Below are 11,959 nucleotides of genomic sequence, written 5' to 3'. Positions count from 1 at the left end.
AAAAAAAAAAGAGAAAAGCACATTTAGCAAGTGAGCATGACAAACAGTCACAAAGGCAGTGACAGAGAGTTTACTAATTAAATCCAGGTCACAACTACTTTTGAGGAACACTAGTAGCTATGAAGCACATTGTGTACAAGGACAATTTGAGAGTACAAGTGCAAAGAATTTAGAAAAAAAAAATAAAATAAAATCGGCCTTTCACTTGTTCCCATGTAGAGATTTAAAGAGTTGCATCCTGGAAATTTAAGTATTCATGTGCCCCAGCTTCCATACAACTATCAGTATAAATAATGCCATCAAATGTTACTGGGTATTCAGAAAGTGTGTTTTCAAGTCTCCTTTGTTTAGAGATCTCTATCCATTAAATAAAGAAAAGCTTCCACCCTCTTTCAGGGAGTGGGTTGTTTCTCAAACAATTCAACTCTGCAACTCTAAAGACAGTTAGCTGTTTAAGAGAAAGTTTAGACATTCAAAGAAACCGGGGTCCTACAACATTCTGAAAGGGAGATTTCTGATAAATTCTACATTAGATTAATGTAAATTGGTAGGATGAATTAGTAAGAGTGGGGCTTACAGAGGACTACACATCCACCAACCAAAAAATAGAAATGAACAGTTCAGATGCCCAGTAAGAACATCTTTCCTGTGATACTTGCTAAGTGTCACTGGAAGGAACCTTGAGGCCCACCCAGATCCTGCTCCTTGCCATGTGCTGGATCAGGCTGCCCAGGGCTCCATCCAACCTGGCCTTGAATGCCTCCAGGGATGGGGCATCCACAACTTCTAAAGGCAGCCTGTCCTAGTGCTTCACCATCCTCAGAGTAAAAAATTTCTTCCTAATATCCAATCTAAGTCTCCCCTCTTTTAGTTTAATACCATTCCCCTTGTCATATCTCTACCATACCCTCTAAGAAGAGAGTCTCCCTCCTGTTTATAAGCGCCCTTCAAGTTCTGGAAGGCTGCAATGAAGCGCTCTCAGAACCTTCTCCTCTCCAGGTGGAAGAAGCTCAGCTCCCTCAGCCTTCCTGCAGAGGAGAGGTGACCCTCCTCTGGGCCTGCTTCAACAGCCCTGTCTTTCTTATGCCAAGAAAGTACTGCAGGGCAGACACAAAGCACCAAAAGATAAAGTATTCTAAGTTAAACAGTTTAACTATTTAAAATAAGTTTAGCAGAAACTTAATATTCTCAAGATGGACATACAAGTTACCTCAGCACGCTCTGAAAAAGAGTTGTTTAAGCAAGCATGTCGTATTTGCCTATAACAACTTCACTGTTATCTCCACAGCAGTTGACAGCAATTCTTAATTAAATTACTTGTAAGCAAGCTTATGTTGTTCAAGCAGGTGTAAAAAGAAAAAAAAAATAAAAGGAAAATCTGTGGCCATTATGCAAGTAAACAGTGTACTCAGGAATATGTTACGTAAAGCAACTAAAACATACATCCAATCTGTCTTGCTGATTTACTTGTAGTCTTGTCCAAGGGTTTGGTAACTGTAGTTTTAGTCAAGTTCTTTGCTAGAAGTGGTTCAAGACTTGCTTATATTACTGAGTATTGATGGCATAGTCTAACATAGCTTGATTCTTTTAAAGGAACAGGAGATTTCAAAACAGCAGGTACAGAAGGTACTGAATGTGCTAGTGGAAAAACTAATATAGACTTAAAGCCTCACACGAAGACAACAGTTTCCCTCTCCTTGCTATTCAATCACTGCAGTGAGCAAAAGTAGGATTAAATAAACTTCAGAAGCAGCAGCATCAAATTGGTTACCTGAAAGCCAATGACTTGTAGCTCGTTATGAAGATCGTCAAGAACTCTCCTACCATCAAATATAAATGCAGGCTTCAGCATCTTCTTGTGAATACGCTCATAATCCAACTCCTGTGAAAAGCAATTAAAGCAGACACAGGAAATAAGTAGCCTAACACTGTCTTTTATTCTTCACTTAGAAGATTGATGAAGGTGACATTTTTACCTTAAACATGTCCCATTCAGTGCAAATTACAAGGGCATGAGCTCCATCACAGGCTTCATATGGATCTTGACTTATGGTGACCAACCGAGACACTGTAATAGAAGGAAAATAAAGTCTTATCCTGCACATATCTTTTGCAAGAATCTGGTGCACCCCAACAAGATTTCCCTTTGTCACCCTACTCAAAGACTCTCAGGTTGCTTATCTAAACATGTCTTCTGTCAATACATTTGTCACTTTGATTTTACTTGATGAAAGTAGCTTGTATCCAGCATATGAACAGATAGAATCCAGGCACTTAAGTGTTTGAAGTTAAGCATTCAAATTTAAAGAACACAGTCAAATCAAAAACATCTCTAGAATTGGGAGTTACTATTAACTGATCAAATCCCAACTCTTATCAAGGTCATTGCTTAATGGTACCTTGGTAAGTACTCATCAGTACTTAACACTTATTTAATTCTCAGTTCACACCACAGTAAATAAGTCTGTGTACACTATGGGCTGCATTTGTTTGCCTCAGAAGCCTAAAGGCAGCCCTCCAGTCACCCTCTAATTCAAGGAGATGTGAGGTAACATACACCTTCTTCATCACAGGCCATTTTCCTCACTTTTAAAAACAACTTGATCTAGGTCTTCTCTCCTAACCACGCACCCTCACTGGCCTGTCCCTCTCACATAAGGGAAGTAAGAAAAGAGGTCCTAAAAACCCTTTTTTCCTCCAAGATGCTTCTAGTCAAAGACAACTACTTTAAAAATTTGAATTTTTAATCTGTTCATTCAAATTGGAATTAATTAGGAAGCACTGATAAATGAGAAAGTAATACAAGGCAGGATGCTGTACAGTGAATTCCAGAATTATTTCTTTACTTCTACTTTACGTAGGCAGACAAGATAGGACTCGGGGCAAAAAGGAGCTCACAGAGCAACACTAGTCTCTCTTACAATTGAATGTTCTTGCTTGTCTTTCCCTAATTCACACAGAGAGAAAATTCTCTTCTATGTATTCAAGCATTTGAGAAAAATATACAATAGTACAGAATTACATTAGCCTATAAGAGCAAAGGGGAAAGAGAGAAGAATTACAGTAATCTTCTGAGCTAGGTCAATTTTCTACTTTGATAAGTGTAACTAACAGCAATCATTTCCATGGTGAAAATGAATACATAATATTTAAATAGACCTTTTGTATTTTGAGAACAGAGTTTCTTCTGGCTACGGTGGGGAGAGGACAGTGAGCATAGAAATTTAATGTAAGCATCCTTACCTTGGTTGTCTTCTGAGACACCTGGATGTGAGAGATCCAAGATGATTTGTTCCTTTGGTACTTTAGGGTCATAGATATGGAGCTTTGCTCCTTCATCCATTAAATACTTGCTAATGTAGATGCTAGATGACTCTCTACAGAAGAGAATTAAACAGTTAAAGAACCAGCTGGTATGTTTTAATAACACAAATCTTCAATTGTCGTAATGCTCAATGTCAGAGCTTTATACTGGTTTTACATTAAATGTCTTAGCAATAATCTATGCCAGCAGCAAAATAAAAGTCTTGAGGGAGGCCAAGGAGAGTAATTTTAAAAAGTTTGCATCTCTTTGCTGAATCATGGAAGAAATAGGTACCAAGTCGCAGTACTGCTACTGACCATAGGTAACAAGGCATCTCTCCTAAATATGTCATGCAAATTGTAGTTGGAGAGAACTGTATCAAGACTGTCTCTTATAAGAAAAGAGAATTAGCCATCTTTGGGGAAACAAAGATGGAATTTTGGCTTCTAATAGCAATTTGAGTCAGCTGCAAAAGTGTTAGCATTCTTTACTGGAAGGACTCAAGAAGCACCTTTTGCAAGTAGGGACTAAATAGAACAAGTTATCTGTTTAATTTCTGAATGATTCAGGTATGTTGTAGAGATCAAGAATCAACTGTCTCACCCATTTAAGAAGCACTATAATACAAATCATTGATTCAAATGAGGTTAAGGATCCCATATCTGAGCTGTTTTTGTTAATAGAAGTGAACTTATGGGTTTAGCTGCACAGCTGTATCTAGTGCAGGGAATCCATGTTAATTAATCGAATTCACTTTCTTACCTTGTGTCCCCAGTATCTTTTTTGAATGCAAATCCTAAGATAGCAATCTTCTTATCGGTGACAGTATTGAACAAGCTGTCAATAATACGGGAAGCAAATCTCCGCCTCTGATAATCATTCATGTCTATCACCTGAAGTTATACAAAAACATTATGGCTTAGAAGAGAGCTATTAACTATAAGCCAATTGTACTAATGACCAAGCCAAACTAGCCACAAAAGTTCAATAGATGCTTGAGAAATTAAGTATTTTTATTCAGTGTCACATAATCCAAAGGTAAGTTTAGTTAACTTAAAACTTGAGACACATACAATTTTAATCCATGACTGCAGATGCATTTACACACACACACACGCACACACACGCACACACACCCCATCTAGTTGAAAGGCTGGATTTTTTGCTGTTTTACATTTAATTGAAAAGAAAAAGTTAGAGGGGGAAAAAAAATAAAAAAATCACAGCTGTCCTATTCTAGGCAGAACCGTGGAAAGTTAGAGTGACTGATGTTACAGTGACATTCCTTTGCTAGACCTACACTTCCCTGCGTGCCTCTAGCTACTGTAAGAGCTCTATATCTTATAATCCACTTTAAGAGATTTCAGTTCACAAAACTCACATTGCTAAAGCAGACTTTGAAGTGCCTTGCTTTTGATGTCATATGGAAATGTGTTCATCCAGCCTGATTGTTCTAGTGCTTTCCTCCCAGCCTGCTTCATACTTTGACCCTCAGCCTTTAACACACATGGCACCAGATCATTAGCAGAAAAGGGGAGAGGCTCCTCACCTAGCCAATATTTACCACAAACTGAAAAGAACTATTTTTTCCCTATTGATTTTGAGATTTTCAACTCAAAGCAGGAATCAACAGCAACCTGCAAAACATACAATGTAAACAGTACAGTTGAAGGATGGTGGTGAACTAGGTTTCTTCAAGTAAAAGAAGTGAAAGCAGTGAGATTTTGTAATTCAGCAAGGTGTTGTAAAGGGAGGCACGTGACAGGCAGTGATGGACAACATAGGGATAGCAGGCAACAGGGTAAGAGAGACATTTCTTTCTGTAGGTTCAAGTGCTGAAGACAACAGTATTAGAGAACCTTGTCCTGCCTAAAGGCCAGACAGAAGAAAGTTTGGATTCTGGGACTGCTCTGATCAGCATATCCTTCAGACTTTGTCCAAGGTCTTCCATGTACATGCACAGGGCTGAACTATTGACACTGCAATGCTCACATCACCAAGGAAGGGACTCACAGAGTTGCTTATTCAGGTGCTTATGTGTATTACAGAATGACCCAAGCAGCATGGGCTGAGGTAGGTAGATCTCTGCAAGTTGACATTGCTCTGAGGAAGCAAGAGGCACAAGTAAGAGGTCATATTACATGAACATAGCACTCTCTACATTATCCTAGCTGTGCAGCAGCCATTCTTGCTATCTGATTTGACCACAGCTTAAGTGACTTAGAAACATTGCAAAGAAATGCTCTTAGGAGAGCATGAAAGCATTATAAACAACTAGTTTAAAAGTGATTTAAGAATACAACCCCTTAGACTTACTTGTGCTAGATAAAACCCAAAGAAGGGCAACAAATCCAGGGAAGGGTCTGGAGCACAAGTCTTATGAGGAATGGCTGAAGGAACTAGGATAATTTAGTTTGGTGAAAAGGAGGCGCAAGGGAGACCTTATTTTCTACAGTGATCTGAATGGAGGATGTAGAGAGGTGGGGGTTGGCCTCTTCTCCTTGGTAAGAGTGATGGAACAAGAGGTAACAGCCTTGAGTTGCACCAGGGGAGGCTCAGGTTGGATATTAGGAAAATTTCTTCAAGAAATTGGTGAGGCATTGGAACAGGCTGCCCAGGGAAGCGGTTGAGTCACTGTCCATAGAGGTGTTCAAGAACCAAGCAGACATGGCACTGAGGGAAATGGTTAGTGGGCATGGTGGGGATGATGTGACAGATTAGATGATTGAGGTCTTTTCCAGCCTTAATGATTCTATGAAAACATTCACAGAGAAAATGGTAAGTGTTCCTATACACTTGAGCTGCTAAGATATCAAGTAGGTTGTCTTCTCAGAAGTATGCTTGGAACCAAAAAGTCTAAACTGAAGTCGTCCCTTGTCTCTTTCAAGACAGTATTTTTTCTTTTATTATTCACCATGTTATTAAGATAACATGATTAATTCCTGCTCCAAGGATTGTCTATCATCTCTTCACATCTTACACAGATTAAAAGCGATGCAAACAGATCTCAGGGTCTAGACTCCTTCTCTGCTATACTAAAGCACTCAAGTTCCACATTAAATCAGACTCCTCCTGGGCACTTGCACAAGGTTCATGCAGTATGTTAGACTCAGCTCCAATGACAGTACTGCAATTCTCTGTACCACAGACTAGACTATAGACTATCCTAATGAAAGCATTTATGGAACATATCAAACCAAACATCCTCAGAGGCAGACAGCATAAAATCCAAGTCTTTCTTTTCTCAAGCAGTTGATGTAAGAATTGCAAGAAAGTAACTAGCATGCTAACTAGCCCCTTGCTGGAGGCTAAACCATACAAATGTGATGTACAAAGCTACAGGACAGAACTGACGATGTAATAAGCTGACATATATATAACACAAGGTTTTCTGAGACTGTTTTTAAGTAGAAAATTAGGAGTGACATCCAACCAGGCAACAGATAACTAGAAAGCAGTATGAGAGACTTTTTGGGGAATTGACTCCTGCAAAGCCAACAGAGCCAAGTTATGGTTGTGCTTCACATTTTCTATTACTGCTTCTAGACAGCTTCACGATTCATTTGGTCCAGACAAGTTAATTAACTCCAAACAAAGGCTAAGATCCCACAAATATCAAGTTACTTTTTTTTTTTTTTTTTTTTTTTTTTTTTAAGGGTTATCTCAGCCCAACCCCCCCAGCACGACAAGTATTTTTTAAAACTATCCCTGCCTTAACACCAAGTTGGAAGAAGCCTTGTGTGGACAATGCTCTAAGGCTGAACATTGAAGAAATATCATTCTGTCAAAAAATAAATACAGAAGTTTAAAACTTGTACCTGTTGCCAGTAGCGAGCTACTTCAGGTAAATTCAGTGCCTCGCAAAGGTACACTAAATTCAAGACATCTTTCTGAAAACAGCTGCCTCCAAATCCTGAAAAAGAGGATTATTACTTCAGAAGCGGCTTGTATTAGCAAGGTACTACTCCAATCTTTGTAATCAAGTAGCTTTTGGCAACCATTGAGAGTATTATAGTTTTTCTCCATCATATCACTGCTAGTAAGTGGAAAACCTTACGTACCTCCCAGAACCAAACTCCTCAACCTGCTTTTTGTCAGTTACAAAATCCTGAAGTTTGCCTCAGATCCCATTTAAGTCAAAACAAGATTTAAGCCAGGCTCAGAGAAACAAAGAGCCTCTAGACGGCAGAATTATTTGCTTTCCAGTAGTACCACCTAGAGAGGTATGAATATGTCTCAGAATAAACATGTAAAGGGAAGGTTATGTCCTCCCCTGCCTCCAAATGGCTGTCTATTCACAGGCAAGAGCCAAATATCACAAATAACTAACAGAGGTTTGAAACAATTAATAGAAAGATCCTTGACCCTTAGAACTCAGTCCCAGAAGCAACACAATATAGGCTGAATAATAATAAGCTAATGGAAATTCTGGTAATGCATTTTCTATTTACTTTCATTCTTGCATGTACTTATAAAAGAAAAGATATTCAATAGCATTATTTTCAAGCCATGCTTTCTAGCATGAAGGTTCTATGATTTAATCTCATTCCATAAGTCTCAAAGTTTCTTGTAACAGTCACCACTACCACATCTTATTACAGAAGTTAGATATGGCCATCATGTGTTCTAGAGACATCTCCTTTCTTCAGGCCACTAGAAGCTATTCCCAAAGAAAACTGGGAAGACGTTTTGCAAAGTGCCATCATCTGTGACACCTAGGAGAAAAAAAGAGAAAGAAAGAAAAGAAAAAAAAAGATCGTTTCACTCACCAACACTGGCTTTCAGAAACTTATTTCCAATTCTTTGGTCTGTTCCAATAGCTCTTGCTACTTCTTCAACATCTGCTCCTGTAGCTTCGCACAGAGCACTGATTGAGTTAATGCTGCTGATTCTTTGGGCAAGGAAAGCATTAGCTGCCTGAGAATTTAAAAACAAAACATAGTAGAGAGTAGATAGAGCTGAGTTCTTCTGGAAACCAGGATGCCCACAGATCCACAAGGAGCAAGATACTAGAGTAATTCCTCTTTCAATACCATGTAGCTCTACTGAGACACTAAGTAGTAGTAAGGAGTGTAATAGTTCTCATTACCTGGCATTTATGTAAGCATAACAACATAGTACTAATGTTGCAGAGTTGGAAACGTTTTACAAAAGCAGCTGCTCTACTGGCAGTTAACCCCTATTAATAATAAGAATGAAAGTAAGGCAAGGAGCTGATATCATCTGTTAGCTCAACTGAAATCTCTGGAAAAGATGAACACCCTTTGACATATACTGGGTCCTCCAAATCCCAGATGTCTTTCCTATCTGCACCACCCACTTTTCGTAAGAGTCTGCCTAAGAGCTTTGCCTCACTTGCATCCTTCACTGATTGCAGTAACAGCAATGAGTAACACTAACCAGTTTAGAGAGTTCTGAGGACCAGGTATTGGTTGTGAGGATTTTTTCTTTAGGCACCCAGTGCTCATAAACAGCACAAAGAGCACGGACAGCTTTCTGTCCTTCTGGAGAATCATCACCACCAATGAGCACCCTATCTGGATTTTTCAAGTCCTTGATTGCTGTTCCTTCTGCAAGAAACTCTGGGTTAGACAGCACCTGCAGGTACAGAAATAAAGTATGAAACAAAGAACAATAAATAAATTATTTTTATTTTATTTTTAAAACAGCAGCCTGCTCAGAAATCCACATCTGACATTATGCTTACCTGCAAATCCAAGTTAGGCTTAGTATTAGCATCAAATATTCGACGAATGCTCTCTGCAGCACGTACTGGAACTGTGCTTTTCTCAGTGACAATTTTATAGCCATTTGAGTTTTGTACAATCCGCCTAGCACAGGCTTCAATGTATTTCAGATCAGCTGCTCGCCCTTTTCCCATCCCGTAAGTCTTGGTGGGAGTGTTAACCTAGTTACAAAAACACAGTCAGGGAAGAAGTCTTTTAGGTCTCTTATCAATTTCACCTATTCAGTAGGTCTTATGTTATGACACATGCTTTGCTTCCCTGAGCCCACTTCGGTCCTTCCTCACAATTACTCTAGCTGCCATATCAGATGAACAGCTATTAGCTTTCTCAGTTACCCATTTTGTTCTCACTGGCTTCTATTCAAACAGAATTCAAACAAGAGAAATTCATAGCAGCTCTGCAGGCTTCTGCAACACTTAGGCCTTATATTCTAGACACAGCAATAATTTCTTCATGCTTACAGTCATCTTTTGTTTCCTGTCCCATGCTGTAAGTATAAAGATTACATGTAGAACCTTGCAGCTAGCAAGGCAGTTATGCTTTCAACCTAAGTGTAAAACTGCTGGAAATCATTACAGTGAAGTACACAGAAAGCATGCAGGAAAGCACATTTAGATTAAGACAGAGGATCCTTTTCATTGCAGACTCAAAGAAATAGCAACAATGTGTAAAACACAACAGCATTTCTTCAGTCAGTGACAGGAAGCCAGGTGGCAATACATGGCTTGTATCAGTGGCAGTCATCCAACCAAGCAGCATTCACTCTACCCCTCAATGGAGAAAAACACTGTCAGAAAGAGAGCTCTGTACTGAGGTGTTCTAACAAAGAAGGGACCCAAAAAAAAGGAGGACTTCAGTAACAAAACCTAACTGTGGCCTACCAAAACAAACAGAAGTCAGTTCTTTTAGGCTCCACATTATAAGCAGTATGACCTTTCCTGATAAGGTTATGTTTACTGAACCTGCTTCTCCTAATGGTGTCAATAGCTTAGAAATTGTGATAAATTTAATGAAGGATATTAAGGGAAAATCCTGCCAGCTCCTGTTTAATTAGTTCACAGGACTTTCAAATCTTCTAGAAACAAGCCACCTTTATAACCAGTGATCAGATTGGTTACATCCCAATCTAGGAACCACATAAATATTTAAATCCCATGGACCACAGTGCATTACAGAGACAGAACTGCACTATATTCTGCTCTAAGCTCCCCCGCACCTCACCAAGACAAACACTGGCATTATCATTTTGACTTAGGGCCTGCTGGTCTGCCAAATACTCTCCTGGCTAGAGGAAACAAACTGCAAGATAACACTAATATAAAAAGTTTACTACTTTTCCCACAGTACACAAAAGAAACAAGAAGTCAGTGGCACGGTGACACAGCATGGCTAAATGAATCCTTATGAGAAAACAGAGGACTCTTCCTAATTTTGTTAACACAGCAAGAAGAAAAAATACAAACTCACAGAAATAAATACAAGATCAGCCTCTCTGATGGCATCATCAATACTGGTGGAAAAGAAGAGATTTCTTCCTCGACAGGACTCCACCACTTCTTTTAACCCTGGCTAGGAAAAAAAAAAACAACAAAAAAAAAACACATAAAGAAAACAGTTAAGGTAAAAAATGCCATACATTAGTCACTCAGGGCACACAGAGCAGTAAAAACTGCTATGCACAAACAGATGGAATGCCTTTTCAGATCCAGCGATGCTTTTACTCCATGTTTTCAGTCTGTCAAATGTGAAGTAGTGCCTCTGCAGCTTTATAGGGAGAATTCAAAAAACAAAAACAAAAACAAAAACAACCAGAACAAACCCCTGTTTCTTAGTCAAAACACTCAAACTGTAGTCTCAAAGATTTCATCCACACTGAGCTGCTATTCACATAAGAGTTTCTAGGAGTCAGTTATTTACATGCTTAATGCTATTACCATGAGCAACAAATAGCATCACTCTACAAGTGGTTCTTTAAGTAAGTTCAAGAATGAATCTTAAAATATTTCCAAGGCTGCAGGCACAAAGAGGTGTTCATAGCTCTCCTTGTCCCTCAGCTACACAATCCAAGATCTCCTAAACTCATGAGCTCAAATCTAATGAACTGACTCAGCATTCAAAATAAATATTCTCCCATCAAATTATCAAGCCCAAATCCTGTGGAAGAAAGGTTGAGAAACAGGAGATAAAGACAACACCTTCTGTCAACTGCTCATGTTTGGACAAGGTTAAGTTTATATCAGAACCACACCTGCACTGTGAAAGCACCACAGGAACAACTTGATGAGATTCTTTCCAGGGCTTAAGGCACTGGAATACTTCCCCTTCTCTTAACACATCCATTTACAGGTGCATGAACAATCCTCTGTAGTAGAATGGACTATGGAATCTTTTAATTGATCTGTGACAAATGTATCCAAATGAAGCCTTTATGTTTTGTTTGAAAAATCAAGTCACATATTGTAAACTGGTAATCAGTCTCCAGCTTATAAGATGTCCATCATGACAGGGGTGAGTAATCACTAGGAAGGCAAAAGTTCACCGTACAGTGAGAGGAAAAAAAGAAGCAGAAGCTTTCTTGTGCAAGACATTTTTGCTGTCTCACTTTATATCAAATATTTAACTGAAGAGGAAAGCAAATGTCAACATAAGCAGACCAACCCATGAGACAGTCCCAACTGTAACCCCTCTAGTATGTAAATAAAAAGGTACCTACAGTAGAAAGTGAAAAAGTTTCCTTGTACCTTGTGATACTATGAAGAAAAAGTTGAAACAAGAACAAATTGAGTAACAAACACAAACCCCTGTGTGTGTAATGACTCAAATTTACAACAGCCTGAACTAATTCTTGGCAGTTTTTATACATTCTTCATAAGTAAAAGACACCATTCCAGGAAACAGATGTGTTGAG

General features: G+C 38.9%; 1 protein-coding gene across 1 annotated transcript in view; it reads right to left on the bottom strand.

Moving 5' to 3' along the window:
* Positions 1–11,959, bottom strand: part of UGDH (UDP-glucose 6-dehydrogenase) — a 15,722-nt gene that overhangs the window by 2,485 nt on the left and 1,278 nt on the right. Inside the window, exons 2-10 of the mRNA XM_010710275.3 lie at positions 10,519–10,620; positions 9,012–9,212; positions 8,705–8,902; positions 8,074–8,221; positions 7,123–7,217; positions 4,067–4,197; positions 3,244–3,377; positions 1,977–2,068; positions 1,772–1,882 (exon numbers count right to left, since the gene is read on the bottom strand). Coding sequence (XP_010708577.1) covers positions 1,772–1,882; positions 1,977–2,068; positions 3,244–3,377; positions 4,067–4,197; positions 7,123–7,217; positions 8,074–8,221; positions 8,705–8,902; positions 9,012–9,212; positions 10,519–10,620 — 1,212 coding nt within the window. The remainder of the gene's footprint in view (positions 1–1,771; positions 1,883–1,976; positions 2,069–3,243; positions 3,378–4,066; positions 4,198–7,122; positions 7,218–8,073; positions 8,222–8,704; positions 8,903–9,011; positions 9,213–10,518; positions 10,621–11,959) is intronic.

This window comes from Meleagris gallopavo, chromosome 4 (assembly GCF_000146605.3).
Source record: "Meleagris gallopavo isolate NT-WF06-2002-E0010 breed Aviagen turkey brand Nicholas breeding stock chromosome 4, Turkey_5.1, whole genome shotgun sequence".
Classification (NCBI taxonomy): Eukaryota; Metazoa; Chordata; class Aves; order Galliformes; family Phasianidae; genus Meleagris; species Meleagris gallopavo.
Note: the sequence above shows the minus strand (reverse complement) of the source record. Positions and strands in the feature narration are given on the sequence as shown.